This window comes from Hypanus sabinus, chromosome 7 (assembly GCF_030144855.1).
Source record: "Hypanus sabinus isolate sHypSab1 chromosome 7, sHypSab1.hap1, whole genome shotgun sequence".
Lineage (NCBI taxonomy): Eukaryota > Metazoa > Chordata > Chondrichthyes > Myliobatiformes > Dasyatidae > Hypanus > Hypanus sabinus.
The window spans coordinates 127,423,035-127,441,238 of NC_082712.1; the positions used below are offsets into that span (position 1 = coordinate 127,423,035).

The 18,204-nt window shown below is 40.7% G+C and overlaps 1 protein-coding gene across 1 annotated transcript in view; it reads left to right on the forward strand.

The window, feature by feature from the left end:
- The first annotated feature begins 850 nt into the window (after nt 1-850).
- LOC132397544 (uncharacterized) overlaps nt 851-18,204 on the forward strand; it is a 215,824-nt gene continuing 198,470 nt past the window's right edge. The window contains exons 1-5 of the mRNA XM_059976370.1: nt 851-974; nt 6,648-6,905; nt 13,669-13,926; nt 15,474-15,731; nt 17,458-17,715. Coding sequence (XP_059832353.1) covers nt 851-974; nt 6,648-6,905; nt 13,669-13,926; nt 15,474-15,731; nt 17,458-17,715 — 1,156 coding nt within the window. The remainder of the gene's footprint in view (nt 975-6,647; nt 6,906-13,668; nt 13,927-15,473; nt 15,732-17,457; nt 17,716-18,204) is intronic.

The window sequence follows — 18,204 nt, forward strand, 5'->3', positions numbered from 1 at the left end:
ATGCTTGCACAACTTTTAAGAATTTGTTGTTTGTAAGCACCATGTTTTGAATATATACATCAATTACTGGAGCATTATAAATGAACATAGCTCCATTGGTTGCTCAGGAGTTCAGACTAAAAAGCACCTCAAAATCGCAAAATTGGTCATCTATGTTGTGAACAGGAATGTCAGGGGAGATGACAGCTTTGTTCCTGAAGGAATCCACTACCAGACTGAAGGTTGCCAGGAACTCTGCATTGGCTTGCTTCTCCGGTTGTTCAGAATGATGATTTTGAGTATTGTATGAAGTAATATTTATCCATCATTGGTGACATTGTTGTTTACAAACACCTCATGGAAATGTGCATATATTGCAAGCAGCTCTGCTTGTTCAGTGGTTCCAATTACTACAGTTACTTTCCTTTTTGGAACTGCTGGAGTTAGTTGTTCAATCAGGCACTTTGTCGGTAGGCTTGTTGAGTACCTTTGAGGGTTATGATTCAGTATCACTGAGGACATAAAGAAGGGAAGTTGAGTGAATGATTGAATGTGGTTGTCATGATTTATTGGGTCTGTTGAAGATGGCACTGAAATGTTTACAGATGAGCTGGATATAACTTGCTGATGGAAAATGATTAGAATGTCAAGGATTGATGTCCTGTAAATTTCAAATGCAAAAAAAATGAGGCTTTATGAGATTGCTGTTATTCTCTACATCTCATTAATACTTACAGAACCAAACCCTGAGAACAATGTAACAGTTGTAAATTACAATACCTCTTCAGTTAGTCTGAGCACTGACAAATCAATCGAGCACAAGACTCAGTACACCTATGAGATGACACTGAATGGAACTCTCTCAACAAGGATGACTGATAATGAATCAATTACTGCGACACAGCTGGATCCTGGAAATGAATACACAATGAGCATCTCCACAATGGTGGCTGATAATACACTAGTGGATCCGGTCAATGTCTCTTCTACGACAGGTAAGAAAATGTTGCCATGGAATTTGTTTCAATGGGAGTTCCACCTTGACCAAGGCAGCAAGATAAAACTGGAGTGAGACCCTTTCTAGTGATTGAAGGTCAGAAAATACAGTGGATATAATGAAAGGATTGTCCAAATTTTAGTTATGGTGATGAAAATAGCCTTTTAGCTGCGCAAATTAAATAATGTCACATTCCAACATTGTAATGAGATGGAAAGGTCTCTTTTTTCCATCTCTTTCATGCCAAGGGCGATTATTATTACAACATGAATTATGGAATCATGCAGCATAAATCGTGACAGAGTGGTAATACTCTCTCCCGACAGTTGTTGTAGTACCAATTAATAGTTCATTTGTTCTCCTTGGTTGACAACTTTGTCCATTTTTTATATGGACAAAGAATGTTGGAGGTGAGAGCTGTTGGAGTGAATGTCACAAGTGGCTTCTGAGTCTGGGAATAGTAAACGAGTCTTAAAATCACTAGTAGTGTTGCTAATGGGCACAGACTGCATATATTGATATATATTGTTGATGGTAGTTTAAAAATTTGATTAGGTGTTTAATTTGCTACCTCTGTTTTGTTCATTCCACAAAAATCAACCTCCATTTACTGGCTTCTAAGAGTCCCTACCAAGCCAAAAGCCATTGCTGTGACAGTTTTAAGCTACAGTGGCATATGCCTCAACCTAAGAAGACCTCTGACATGAGGGTTAAGCAGTGGAATTTCAGCATTACATACAGGACTACCAACTGTTCTGGTGCTACCTAAATTAAATGTTGAAATTCCACCCCTATCCAAGATCTTCAATCTGGAACCAATTACATCATCTCTGTGACTACTGTTGTTCATGGTGGAGCGAAAAGTGGAGCTGTGATTCTTAGTCAGTTCACATAGAAGTGGGATGAAATTGATCTCAAAGACCGGTTTGCAGTCCGCAAGCCAGAAGAAAATAAGAAAGGACATCTTCCAGCGCATGTGATCATTGAATTTTAAAAAAAGATTTGGGAGATATTGTTATCTACTTGAGTGAAGGTGTTTTACCGAGACGTTATTTGATTGCTGCTTTTCTAATGAATGATTAATCAATTTGAATTGTTGCTCTTTAACCTTGGCACAAGAATGAACAAAACCCTCTTTTACAAACTTACTAATCATTCCAAATGGAGGCATGATAAATTGAGTCACTTTTGCCAGTAGAGTGAAGGAAGATGGTTTCATTAAGGTCTTTATAAAAATCCCACTCATCTACCAAATGAGGGCTCTAAAGACTGCTGAGGAAAAAAAAATAGTTACTCATTTATGCACTGTGTTTAGAAATTGCTGAATTTCTTATTTCCAGCAACCTGATAATGTGACTTAACTTGATCAATGCTTGTTTCATAGTACAGGGCAGAAGGGTTGGCTATTTACAAACCTAACAAACAAAGATGCCAAGTTTTGAAATGTAGAAGGTTTGTGGGAAAGCAACAGATGATGAAAAATGTATGAAAATGCAAGTGATCATATCATTGTATAAACTGAAAATCAGAAGATATGAGTTTCATAAGAAGAAAGTTATTCAACTTTGACTGATGGAGTATCCAAGATAATTAATACTTCAGGGAAAAGTGCAGACAGTTAATATGAAGGAAATAATTGAGAGGGTACCTTGGGGAAATAAGGATATTCACAATTATCATAAGAAATTGGTTGTTGCAATGGGTACATTTGCTTATGAAAAATAATATTGGAATGATATGAATCTGTGGTTACAAAGAGCAGTGAAGGTATTACTAGGAATCAGTTTTCATATCGCCAGCATATGTTGTGCAATGCAAAACATAATAATAGAACAAAATTGAATTACACTATATACATATATATATGATAAATCAAATAAGTAGAGCAAAAATAGAAATTGAAGAGTAATGAGGTAGTGACAGTAGAAATAAAAATCCTGGGTAATTGGGGTCCTTAATGATGGTCGTCAACTTTTTAAGGCATCGCTCATTGAAGATGCCCTAGATACCATAATGCTAGTGCCATAATGCAGCTGACTGCAGCTTTGATACTGCATTGTAGCCAACATGCCATTCATAATTGCTGAAATGAATACTGTGAGAAACATAACCCCTTTAATTCGCAACAACACTTCAGTTACTCTGAGATGGTAGAGACCAGTCAAGCACAAGTCTGAACACACCTATAAGGTGACATCGAATGGAAGTCTTTTAACAAGGATTACTGATGATGAATCAGATACTGTGACACAACTGGATCATGGAATTGCATGCATATTTAGCATGAAATGAAATCGAAGACTTATAGTTCAGGTTGTATGTTTGTTTGTAGGGTTGCTCGTCGAACCTTGAAATGAGGTTGCAAAAGTTCGTCAAGATTCGAGGTGGTATTGTCAGTGCGTAATTGAGTATCGTTCCTTCTTCTATCTTTTAACAGCAATTGGCAGTCCAACATAAAGGTGCATTACCACACCAATTGGACTGTGCTTTCCTAATACCTTCCAAATATCAAACTGAATCCAATGTCATTGAATGCTCCAAGAACTTATCGCACTTTAAAGTAGCGCTGAACCAACAAGATGTCCTGTAATTCCATGCTGGCTTGTGGAACAGCAGCAGTGAATAGGGTGCTCTCTCCTTATTCTTTTCATGCTAAGGGAGATTACAACCTGAATAATGGAATCAGGTAGCATAAATCTTGATAGAGTGGTAATGCGCCCTCCTGGCAGATGTTATAGCCCCAATTAATAGTTCATTTGTTCTCCTTTCTTGACAACACTGAGTACGGACAAAAAAGGTCAACAATATTCAAGCATTGATGTAAGAGAGCAAAATGACCACTGAAATAAGGAAGACCATATCACTGGGTAGGTCATTTGCTGCAAATCATAATCAAGATTATTCAAGTAACGAAGTTAAACAATGCTGGGCAGTGCTGCAAGTGAATACTCTGATGTGTTGGAAGCCAAAACCCGGTTTGATTCTCTCCTTCTCTGCTGCTCACTTCAAACAACACTCGCTTCTTGATGCCCATTTCACACCAGCCAACGAGTCTTTTTCAGTAACCACATCTCTCCATTCCTCTTGTCCTTCCGTCTGGCTAAACAAATCAATAAAGCCTTGTCTTCATTCAATCAAAATCTGGATTCCAGATCATCAACGAGCATTGATCGTACGCAATGGTTTAGAGCAACCACCCTCGGTCGCGTGAGGGATCTACTGTCCTTCAACTGAACCCAGCTTCGGTGAGAGATCTACTATCCCTCAACTGAACCCAGCTTCGGCGAGAGATCTACCATCCCTCAACTGAACCCAGCTTCAGTGAGACATCTATCATCCCTCAAATGCACCCAGCTTCAATGAGACTTCAATCGTAGAGGGGTGTTTCTAATACATTCACTCCTATTATCAGCATCTTATCAATGCTTACAAATCAGAATCAAGTCATAGAACACTACAGCACAGAAACAGGCCCTTTGACCCCTCTAGTCCATGTCAAACAATTAATTTGCCTAGTCCCATCGACTTTCACCCATAACATATCACTCCCATCTTTGTATATATCTAAATTTCTTATAGTTGTTAAAATCAACCCCATATCCACCACTTACACTGGAAATTCATTCCAGACTCTCACCAACATCTGAATTAAGAACATCTCCCTCATGCACCCTCAACCCATGATCTCTTTGAAATGTCTGCATGGTAGGGAATGAAATCCATTTTTAGCCATTCCCAGTACCTCAAGCCCTGGAAAGTTCCCTGTAAACTATCTCTGCAATCGTACTTGCATTGTTCCTGTAGGTACTTGACAAAAACTGCACATAATATATTCCAAATTAGGCAACACCAATATTCTATACATTTTCACCATACCATCTCAACTCCTGTACACAATACATTGATTTATGAAGGCCAATGTGCCACAGGCCTTCTTTATCACCCTATCTACCTGTGATGCCACTTTCAAGCAATTATGCGTCTGTATTCCAGATCCCTCTGTTCCACCGCACTCCTCATTGGCCTACTGCTCGCTGTATACGATCTACTGTGGTTGACAATCCCAAAGTGCAACACTTTGCACTTGTCAACAATTAAATTCCAATTATTTCCCATTACTGATGTCAGACTCTCTGACCTTTAATTGCTTGGCTCAGTCGTACAGCTTTTCTTAAAGAATCGAACAACTATTAACTCCTACAATCCTTCAGCACCTCACTTGTGGCTAATGATAAATGAAATAACTCTGCTAATCTCTCCTACAATTTCTGCAATAGCCTTGCACAGAGTTCAAGGGACCATATTGTCAGTCCCTGGGGATTTAAACACTTGAATTTGCCTTAAGACAGAAAACACCTCTGTAAAATCTAAATATGGTCCATACCTCACTTCTGCTTTTCTTCATTTTTATAGTCTTTTTCTCCTGAGTAAATACAGATGCAAAAAATCCATTTAAGATCTCCCCCATCTCTTTCTGCTCCAAACATAATCACTCTGATTGTCCAGAGGACCAATTTTGTCACTTGCTATCATTTTGCCCTTAATATTTTAGGTTCTCCTTAACTTTGTCTGGTAGAGCAACCTCATACCTTTTAGCTCTCCTGATATCCTTCTGAACTGCTTTCCTACATTTCGTATACACCTCAAATAACTTATTTGTTCCTACCTGCCTATAACTACTATGCAAGACATTTTCTTAACCAGGGCCTAATCTCCCAAAAACAAAGGTTTCCTAAACCTGGTATCCTTGCCTTTTATTGGGACAGGAATGTACAACTCTGTACTCTCAAAATTTGACATTTAAAGGCCTCCTCCCACTTACCAAGTACACCTTTGCCAAAAAACAACCTGTCCCAATCCATTCTTGACAGATCCTTTCTGTAACCATTAAAATTGCCCTTTCTCCAATTTAGTATCTCAACCTATGGACCAGACCTGTCAGTAATGCTTGCTCCACACTCAGGAACTTGTTGCTTGTGAACACCATGTTTTGGAAATATACATCAATTTTTGGAGTTTCATTGGTTATCACGGCTCCACTGGTTGCTTAGGAGTTCAGACTAAAAAGCTCCTCAAAATCACAAATTTGGTCATCTATATTGTGAACAGGAATGGAATGTTAGATGATAGATTTGTTCCCGAAGGAATCTACTACCAGATTGAAGGTTGCCAAGAACTCTGCATTGATTTGCTTCTCTGCTTGTTGAGAATGAATATTTCCAGTCTTGTAGGAAGTTATATTTGTCTGTCATTGGTGACATTGTTGTTTATAAACACCTCATGGAAATGTGCATATATTACAAGCAGCTTTGGTTGATCAGTGGTTCTAGTTACTACAGTTACTTCCCTTTTTGGAATTGCTGGAGTTAGTTGTTCAATTAGGCACCTTGTTGGTAGGCTTGTTGAGTATATTTAAGGGTTATGACTCAGTATCATTGAGGACATAACGAAGGAAGTTCAGAGAATGATTGAATGTGGTTGTCATGATTAATTGGGCCTGTGGAAGATGGCATTGATATGTTTACAAATGGGCTGGATATAACTTGCTGATTAGAAAATTATTGGAATGTCAAAGATTGATGTCATGTAAATTTCAGAGATCTTGAAGTGCAGAAAATTATAAGACTTTATGAGATTGCTGTTATTCTCTACATCTCATTAATACTTACAGAACCAAACCATGAGAACAATATAACAATTGCAAATTACAATCCCTCTTCAGTTAGTCTGAGCAGTGACAGATCAATCGAGCAGAAGACTGAGCATACCTATGAGGTGACACTGAATGAAACTCTTTCAACAAAGATAACTGATAATGAAGCAATTACTGCCACACAACTGGATCCTGGAACTGAATACACACTGAACATCTCCACAATGGTGGCTGATAATACATCAACAGATCCGGTCAATGTCTCTTCTACGACAGGTAAGAAAATGTTGCCATGGAATTTCTTTCAATGGAGGTTCCTCCTTGACTGAGCCTGCAAGATAAAGCTGGAGTGAGACCCTTTCTAGATGATCCAAGGTCAGAAGATACAGTGAAGTTAATGAAAGGATTGTTTATATTTTAGTTTTGGTGATGAAAATAGCCTTTTAGCTATGCAAATTGAATGTTGTCACAGTCCAACATTGTAATGAGATGGAAAGGTCCCTGTTTTTTTTCTCTCTCATGCTAAGGGGGAGATTATTACAATGTGAATTATGGAATCAGGCAGCATAAATCTTGATTGAGCAGTAATTTGCCCTCCTGAGTGTTGTTTTAGCACCAATTAATAGTTCATTTGTTCTCCTTGGTTGACAACCCTGAATGTGAACAGAATGTTGGAGGTGGGAGCTGCTGGAGTAAATGTCATAGGTTGCTTCTGAATTTGGAAATAGTAAATAAGCCTTGAAAGGTTTTGCTGCAGTGTTGCTGATGGGCACATACTGAATATATTGAGATATATTGTTGATGGAAGTTGAAAATGTGCATAAGTGTTTAATTTGCTACCTCTGTTTTGTTCTTTCCACAACAATCAACCTCCATTTACTGGCTTCTAGAGTCCCTACCAAGCCAGAAGACATTACTGTGACAGTTTTAAGCAACAGTGCCATATTCCACAACTTAAGAAGACTTCTGACATGAGGGTTAACCTGTAGAATTTCAGCATTACATACAGGACTGCCAACTGTTCTGGTGTTAACTAAATTGAAATTTCAAATTCCACCCCTATCCAAGATCTTCAATATGGAACGAATTGCACCTTCTCTGTGAATACTGTTGTTCATGGTGGAGTGAAGAGTAAAGCTGTGATTCTTAGTTCACATATTAGTGGAATGAAATTTATCTCAAAGACTGGGTTGCAGTCCACAAGCCAGAAGAAAATAAGAAAGGACATCTTCCAGTGCTTGCAATAATTGAATTTAAGAAAGGATTTGGGAGATATTGTTAGCTTTTTGGATGAAGGTGTTTTACTGAGACGTTAGTTGGTTGCTGTTTTTCTAATGAATGATTAATCAAGTAGAATTGTTGCTCTTTAACCTTGGCGCAAAAATGAACAAAACCTTCTTTTACAAACTTACTAAGCATTCCAAATGGAGGAGTGATAAATTGAGTCACTTTTGCCAGCAGAGTGAAGGAAGATGGATTTTTTAATGATCTTTATAAAAATCCCATTCATCTACCAAATGAGGGCTCAAAAGACTGCTGAGGAGACAAAAGTAGTTACTCATTTATGAACCATATTTAGAAATTGCTGAATTTCTGATATCCGGCAGCCTGATAATATGTTTTTACTTGATCAATGTTTGTTTCATAGTACGTTGCAGAAGGGTCAGGCTATTTACAAACCTGACAACCAAAGATGCCAACAACCAAAGTTTTGAAACGTAGAGATAATTGAGAGGATACCTTGGGGAAATAAAGATATCCACAATTATGATAATAAATTGGTTGTTGCAATGGGCACGTTTGCTTATTGAAGAAAGTTGTAATGATATGAATCTCTGGTCTCATGTAAAGAGCAGCGTTGGTATGTATAGGAATCAGTTTTCATATTGCCAGTATACATCATGCAATACAATACGTAATAATAGAACAAAATTGAATTACACGATATATAAAATAGATAAATAAGTAGAGCAAAAATAGAAATTAAAAAGTAATGAGGTAGTGACAATAGCAATAAAAATCTTGGGTGATGGGGCCCTTAATGATGGTTGTGGACTTTTTAAGGAATCGCTAGTTGAAGATGCCCTGGACACTTCGGAGGCCAGTGCCCATGATGGCACTGATTCTCTGCAGTTTTGGTGCTGTGCCATAGCCAACATGCCATTCATAATTGCAGAACTGAATCCTGTGAGAAACATAACCCTTTTAATTCACATCAATACTTCAATTACTATGAGATAGGAGAGACCAGTTAAACACAAGTCTAAACACACCTATAAGGTGACATTGAATGGAAATCTCTTAACCAGGATTACTGATGATGAATCGGTAACTGTGACACACCTGGATCATGGAATTGTGTGTATATTTAACATGAAATAAAATGGAAGATTGGTACCTCAAGTTGGATGCCTCTTTGTAGGGTTGATCATAAAACCTTGAGGTTAGGGTCATGCACAGTTGTCACCAATCGAGGTGACATAATCAGTGCGTAATTGGGCAATGTTTCTTCTATCTTTTAACGACGTTTGGCAGTCCAAGTTAAATGTGCATTACAGCCACCAACTGGACTGTGCTTTCCTGATATCTTCCAAACATCAAACTGAATCCAGTGTCACTAAATGCTCCAAGAACTTAACGCACTTTAAAGTAGCGCTGAACCAAGAGGATGTCCTGTAATTCCTTGTCAGCTCGAGGAACAGCAGCAATGAATGGGGTGTTATCTCCTTCTCTCCAGCCTCTAGGGGATTTGTAGAGCAAAAATATTCCAGCATTGATTGATAAGGGCAAGTTGAAAATCACTGAAAAATGAAAGGACTTATCTCTGACTTGGTCATTTGCTGCAACCAATAACCAAGATAGTCGAGTGGAAAGGTTAAACAGTGCAGGACAAGGCTCCAAGTGAATAATCTCGAGTGTTGGAAGGCAAAAACCTGTATCACTCACTCCTTCTCTGTTGCTCACTTAAAAAACACGTCACCCATTTCACACCAGCCGACGTGTCTCTTTCAGTAACCGCATCTCTTCATTCCTCTCAATCTTCCATCTGGCCAAACAACTCAATTATGCCTTGTCCTCATTCAGTCAAAATCTGGATTGCATGTTACCACTGAACGTGGATCACGTGTGATGGTTCAGACAAACAGCCCTCGGTCATGTGAGGGACCTACCACCCTTCAACTGAACCCGGCTTCAGCGAGACATCTATAATCCCTCAACTGAACCCAACTTCAGCAAGACATCTATAATCCCTCAACTGAACCCGGCTTCAACGAGACATCTATAATCGTTCACTGAACCCGGCTTCAGCGAGACATCTATAATCCCTCAACTGAACCCAACTTCAGCAAGGCATCAATAATCCCTCAACTGAACCCGGCTTCAGCGAGACATCTATAATCATTCACTGAACCCGGCTTCAGCGAGACATCTATAATCCCTCAACTGAACCCAACTTCAGCAAGACATCTATAATCCCTCAACTGAACCCAACTTCAGCAAGACATCTATAATCGCTCACTGAACCCGGCTTCAGCAAGACATCTATAATCCCTCAACTGAACCCGGCTTCAGCGAGACATCTATAATCGTTCACTGAACCCGGCTTCAACGAGACATCTATAATCCCTCAACTGAACCCGGCTTCAGCGAGACATCTATAATCGTTCACTGAACCCGGCTTCAGCGAGACATCTATAATCCCTCAACTGAACCCAACTTCAACGAGACATCTATAATCCCTCAACTGAACCCGGCTTCAACGAGACATCTATAATCGTTCACTGAACCCGGCTTCAGCGAGACATCTATAATCCCTCAACTGAACCCGGCTTCAGTGAGACATCTATAATCGTTCACTGAACCCAGCTTCAGCGAGACATCTATAATCCCTCAACTGAACCCAACAGTCCTATATCCCTCAATTTAGGAAGACCTCTGAACATGAGAGTTAACCAGTATAATTTAAGCATTACATACAGTACTAACAACAGTTCTGGTGTTCCCTTAATTCAAAGTTCAAATTCAAGATGTTCGTCCACCCTTGACGTTACATAACCAGTGCACAATTAAGTGTTGTTGATTCTTCTATCTTTTAATGGCAATTAGCAGTCCAACTGAAAGGTGCATTACCACCACCAACTGGATTGTGTTTTCCTGATAACTTCCAAAAATAAAACTGAACCCAGTGTCATTAAATGCCGCAAGAACTTTAGAGTATCACTGAACCAAAAGGATGTCCTGTAATTCCTTGTCAATCTGAGGAACCCCGCCCCCACCTCGGTTATTCAGACCACATCTATATTATGCTAATCCCAGCATACAGACCGCTCGTCAGGCGCTCCAGACCAGTTCAGAAGCAGGTGAAAACCTGGCCAGCAGGAGCCATCTCTGCGCTTCAAGACTGCTTTGAGCACACTGACTGGCACATGTTCAGGGAGGCTGCAACGGATGGCGACTCCACCAATTTAGAGGAGTACCCAGCATTAGTGACCAGCTACATTAGCAAGTGCATTGATGATGTTACTCTGTCCAAGACCATCACTATACGCGCTAACCAGAAGCCATGGATGACCACGGAGGAGTGTGCGCTGCTGAGGACCTGTGACTCCGCCTTCAGAGCAGGCGACAAGGCAGCGCTAACAACAGCGAGGGCCAAACTGTTCCGGGCCATCAGAGGGGCAAAGCGTGCCCACACCCTGCAAATCCACAGCCACTTCCAGGACAGCAGTGACCTGCGGCGCATGTGGAAGGGCATCATCCAGGACATCACCAATTACAGGACAACATCACTTGACTGTGTGGGTGATGCCACCCTCCCAGATGCGCTGAATAACATCTATGCCCATTTTGAGGCAGAAAATGATGTGGTGGCGAGGAAGTTCACCCCTTCTACAAATGACCTGGTGCTGTGTCTCACCGTGGCCGACGTGAGAAGAACCCTGTGCAGGGTCAACCCACAGAAGGCTGCTGGACCAGAAGACATTCCTGGTAGAGTGCTCAGAGGATGTACAGACCAGCTAGCAGATGTTCTCACTGACATCTTCAACATCTCCTTGAGCAGCGCCACCATTCCAATGTGCTACAAGGCCGCCACCATTGTCCCCATGCCGAAAAAGTCTTTGGTGTCCTGCCTAAATGACCACCGTTCCATTGCACTCACATCCATCATCATGAAGTGTTTCGGGTGGGGGGGATATGAGGCATATCAAGACCCTGCTGCCTCCCTCACTGGACCCCCTGCAGTTTGCGTACCGTCCCAATCGCTCAACAGACGATGCCATTGCCATCACCCTCCACCTGGCCCTAACCCACCTGGAGAAAAAAGACACACACATTTTAATGCTGTTCATTGACTTCAGTACAGCATTCAACACAATCATCCTTCAGAAACTGAAGGAAACCTACTAGGCCTGAACACCTCCCTCTACAACTGGATACTAGACTTCCTGACTGGGAAAGCTCAGTCAGTCCTGATTGGGAGCAGCATCTCCAGCACCATCACACTGTACACAGGGGCTCCCCAGGGCTATGTGCTCAGTCCATTGCTTGACTCATGACTGTGCTGCAACACACAGCTCGAACCACATCATCAAGTTCGCCGATGACATGACCGTGGTGAGTCTCATCAGCAAGAAAGACAAATCAGCTTACAGAGAGAAGGTGCAGTGCCTAACGGACTGGTGCAGAGCCAACAACCTGTCTCTGAATGTGAACAAAACGGAAGAGATGGTTGTTGACTTCAGGAGGGCACAGAGCGATCGCTCCACACTGAACATCGACGGCTCCTTGGTAGAGATTGTTAAAAGCACCAAATTTCTTGGTGTTCACCTGGCGGAGAATCTCAGCTGGTCCCTCAACACCAGCTCCATAGCAGAGAAAGCCCAACAGCATCTCTAATTTCTACAAAGGCTGAGGAAAGTCCATCTCCCACCCCTCCCCCGCATCCTCATCACGTTCTACAGGGGTTGTATAGAGAGTATGACTTGCATCACCACCTGGTTTGGAAATTGCGCCATCTCGGATCGCAAGACCCTGCAGCAGATAATGAGGTCAGCTGAGGAGATCATCGGGGTCTCTCTTCCCACCATTGTGGACATTTACACAACACGCTGCATCACCAAAGCAAACAGCATTATGAAGAACTCCGCACACCCCTCATACAAACTCTTCTACCTTCACCCATCTGGGAAAAGGCACCAAAGCATTCAGGCTCTCACGACCAGACTATGTAACAGTTTCTTCCCACAAGCTATCAGAATCCACAATGCCCAGAGCCTGGACTGACACCTTACTGCCCTATTGTCTTGTTTATTATTTATTGTAATGCCTGCACTGTTTTGTGCACTTTATGCAGTCCTGGGTAGGTCAGAAGTCTAGTGTAGTTTTTTTCTGTGTTGCTTTTTAATGAAGTTCAGTCTAGTTTTTGTACTGTCTCATGTAACATCATGGCCCTGAAAAAAACGATGTCTCAATTTTACTATGTACTATACAAGCAGTTATGGTCGAAATGATAATAAAAGTGACTTGACTTGAACATCAACAACCATCGGGGTGCTCTCTCCTGCTCTGCAGCCTACTGGGGATTCGTAGGGACAGCAATATTCCCTAATTGATTGATCAGGGCAAAAAGTCCGACACTGAAATCAGGAAGACCATTTCACCGGCTAGGTCCTTTGCTGCAACTCATAGTCAAGATAATCCAAATGAGGAGGTTAAACCATGCAGGACAGTGCTCCAAGTGAATACCCTGATGTGTTTGTAGGCTTATTTAATACGTTTGAGGATTATGATTAATTACCACTGTGGAAATAAAGACAGAAAGTTTTGAGAGAATGATTGAATGTCATTGTCATGATTTATTGGGTCTCTGGTAGATGGCATGAAAAGGTTTACGGATGGGCTGGATATAACTTGCTGATGGAAAGTGATTGGAATGACATGGATTGATGTGCTGTCAGTTTCAGAGATCTTGAAGTGCAGAAAGGTATGAGGCATTATGAGTTTGCTGTTATTCTCTACATCTCATTAATACTTACAGAACCAAACCCTGAGAACAATGTAACAATTGCCAATTACAATACCACTTCAGTTAGTCTGAGCAGTGACAGATCAACCGAGGACGAGCCTGAGTACACCTATGAGGGGACACTGAATGGAACTCTCTCAACAAGGATGACTGATGATGTATCAATTACTGTGACACAACTGGATCCTGGAACTGAATACACATATAGCATCTCCACAATGGCCACTGATAATACATTAGCAGATACGGTCAATGTCTCTACTACCACAGGTAAGAAAAAGTTGCCATGGAATTTCTTTCATCAGGAGTTCCTTCTTCACCAAACCAGCAAGATAAAGCTGGAGTCAGCCCTTTTTAGATGAACCAAGTCGGGAAACACAGTGAGTGAAATGAAAGGATTGTTTAAGTTTTATTTTTTCATGAAGAGAATAGTCTTTTAGATATGCAAATGGAATGTTGTCACATTCCAAAGTCGTAATCAGCTGGAGAACTTTCTGTTTTCATTTCACCTCTTTCATGCTAAGGGGGATCTTATTACAATGTGAATTACGGAATAAGGCAGCATAAATCTTGATAGTGCAGTTATATACCCTCCTGACAGTTTTATAGCACCAGTTAATAGTTTATTTGTTCTCTTTGATTGACGATCCTGATTATGGATAAAGAATGTTGGAGTTGAAAGCTGCTGGAGTGAATGTCACAAGTCACTTCTGAATTCGGAAATTGTTAACTAAGCCTTGAAAGGTTTTGCTGTAGTGCTGCTAATGGGCATATAGCGCATATATTGAAATATGTTGTTCATGGAAGTTGACATCTTGCATAGGCGTTTAATTTACTACCTCTACTTTCTTCTATCTGCCAAAATCGACCTCCACTTACTGCCTTCTAGTAGTTCCCACCATGGCAGGAGCCATTTCTGTGTCAGACTTAAGCAACAGTGCCATATCCCACAACTTAGGAAGAGCTTAGAAAAAGAGGGTAAATTATAGGGCAGTATAAATTCAACATTACATTCAGGAATGACAACAGTTCTGGTGATCTCCAAATTGAAAATTCGAGTACAAGTTGTTTGTCGAAACTTGACGTTACTTCACAAATGTCCGTCAGCTTTCGAGGTGACATAATCAGTGCGCAATTGATTGTTGTTCCTTTTTCCATTGTTTAAAAGTGATTGGCAGTCCAACTTAAAGGCAGTCCAACTGCCACCAGCTGGACTGTGCTTTCATGATATCTTCCAAACATTAGACTGAATACAGTGTCATTAAATGCTGCAAGAACTTCTCGTCCTTTAGAGTATCGCTGAACCAAGAGGATGTTCTGTAATTCCTTGCCAACTCCAGGAGCATCAACAACCATCAGGGAGCTCTCTCTCTATCTCTGCAGCCTATTGGGGTTTGTAGGGACAACAATATTCCAGAATTGATTGATCAGGGCAAAATGGCCGACACCGAAATAAGGAAGAACATGTCACTGGCTAGCTGCTTCGCTGAAACTTTTAATCAAGATAATCCAAGTGAAAATCTTAAACAGTGCAGAACAGTGCTGCAGGTGTATATCCTGATGTGTTGGTAGGCTTATTTAGTACTTTGGAAGGTTATGAAATAAAGAAAGGACGTTCAGAGATAGATTGAATGGGGTTGCCATGATTTGTTATGTCCCTGGAAGATGGCATTAAAATGTTTACAGATGGACTGGATATAACTTGCTGATGAATGACATGAATTGATGTGCTGCCAATTTCAGAGATCTTGAAGTGCAGAAAAGTATGAGGCATTATGAGACTGTTGTTATTTTCTACATCTCATTAATACTTGCAGAACCAAACCCTGAGAACAATGTAACAAATGCAAATTACAACACCACTTCAGTTAGTCTGAGCAGTGACAGATCAATCGAGGACGAGCCTGAGTACACCTATGAGGTGACACTGAATGGAACTCTCTCAACAAGGATGACTGAAGATAAATCAATTACTGTGACACAACCCGATCCTGGAACTGAATACAATTTTAGCATCTCCACGGTGGCGGCTGGTAATATACTGGCAGATCTGGTCAATGTCACTTCTACGACAGGTAAGAAAATATTGCCATGGAACTTCTTTCATTGGGAGTTCCTCCTTGACCAAGCCAGGAAGATAAAGCTGGAGTGAGTCCCTTTCTATATGATCCAAGGTCAGAAAATACAGTGAATGAAATGAAAAGATTGTTTAAATTTCATTTTTCATGAAGAAAATAATCTTTTAGCTTCTGAACATGGAAATAGTAAATAATCCTTGAAGGGTTTTGCTGCAGTGTTGCTAATGGGCACATACAGCATATATTGATATATATTGTTGATAGAATTTGAAAACACGCATAGGTGTCTCATTTGCTACCTCAGTTATCTTTTATCCATTGAAATCAACCTCCATTTATTGTCTAAGAGTAACCGCCAAGCCAGAAGCCATTTCTGTGACAGCCTTAACCAACAGTGCCATATCCCTCAACTTAGGAAGACCTTTGAACATCAGGGTTAACCAGTATAGTTTCAGCATCACATACAGTAATGACAACAGTTCTGGTGTTCTCTTAATTGAAAATTCAAGATATTCGTCCACCCTTGACGTTAGTTCACAAACGCTTATCTTCATTTGAGGTGACATAATCGGTGCAAAATTAAAGGCTGATTTATACTTGTGCGTCGCATCGATGCCGTAGGTACCACGTACCCTTCGCTGTATGGTGACACGCACCTTCCCAAAAAAGTAACTCACGAGTCGTGGCGACGCAAACTGCAACAACTGTCATTGGTCCGCTTGGCAGCATCTCATTTTCTCCTACGTATTTCCGGCTGCTTCTTCTCTGCCATGTCTGGATGCTGATGCGAAATAGATGAAACAAATCATCAAATCTACTTGCCGGCATGCGAAAATGTTTGAAATGCATTGCCTCGTCTTTGTCTCTCTGGAAGAAAATCAGTACAATGGCATAGAAACCCCACTGCCAACTAGCGTTTTTGCGCACACCAATGCATGCTCGCTACGGCATAGAGTGATGCACAAGTGAAAATCAGGGCTACGCCATAGCTCTTACACACAACTATAAATCAGCCTTTAGTCTTCTTCATTCTACTATCTTTTAACGGCGATTGGCAGTCCTACTTAAAGGTGCATTACGACCACCAACTGGACTGTGCTTTCCTGATACCTTCCAAACAAAACTGAAACCAGCGTCATTAAATTCTGCAAGAACTTATCGCACGTTAGAGTATTGCTGAACCAAGAGGAGGTCCTGTAATTCCTTGTCAACTGGAAGAACATCAACAACCATTGGGGTGCTCTCTCCTTCTATGCAGCCTATCAGGGTATGTAGGGACAACAATATTCCCTAATTGATTGATCAGGGCAAAAAGTCCGACACTGAAATCAGGAAGACCATTTCACCGGCTAGGTCCTTTGCTGCAACTCATAGTCAAGATAATCCAAATGAGGAGGTTAAACCATGCAGGACAGTGCTCCAAGTGAATACCCTGATGTGTTTGTAGGCTTATTTAATACGTTTGAGGATTATGATTACTTACCACTGTGGAAATAATGACAGGAAGTTTTGAGAGAATGATTGAATGTCATTGTCATGATTTATTGGGTCTCTGGTAGATGGCATTAAAAGGTTTACGGATGGGCTGGATATCACTTGCTGATGGAAAGTGATTGGAATGACATGGATTGATGTGCTGTCAGTTTCAGAGATCTTGAAGTGCAGAAAGGTATGAGGCATTATGAGTTTGCTGTTATTCTCTACATCTCATTAATACTTACAGAACCAAACCCTGAGAACAATGTAACAATTGCCAATTACAATACCACTTCAGTTAGTCTGAGCAGTGACAGATCAACCGAGGACGAGCCTGAGTACACCTATGAGGGGACACTGAATGGAACTCTCTCAACAAGGATGACTGATGATGTATCAATTACTGTGACACAACTGGATCCTGGAACTGAATACACATATAGCATCTCCACAATGGCCACTGATAATACATTAGCAGATACGGTCAATGTCTCTACTACCACAGGTAAGAAAAAGTTGCCATGGAATTTCTTTCATCAGGAGTTCCTTCTTCACCAAACCAGCAAGATAAAGCTGGAGTCAGCCCTTTTTAGATGAACCAAGTCGGGAAACACAGTGAGTGAAATGAAAGGATTGTTTAAGTTTTATTTTTTCATGAAGAGAATAGTCTTTTAGATATGCAAATTGAATGTTGTCACATTCCAAAGTCGTAATCAGCTGGAGAAATTTCTGTTTTCATTTCACCTCTTTCATGCTAAGGGGGATCTTATTACAATGTGAATTACGGAATAAGGCAGCATAAATCTTGATAGTGCAGTTCTATACCCTCCTGACAGTTTTATAGCACCAGTTAATAGTTTATTTGTTCTCTTTGATTGACGATCCTGATTATGGATAAAGAATGTTGGAGTTGAAAGCTGCTGGAGTGAATGTCACAAGTCACTTCTGAATTCGGAAATTGTTAACTAAGCCTTGAAAGGTTTTGCTGTAGTGC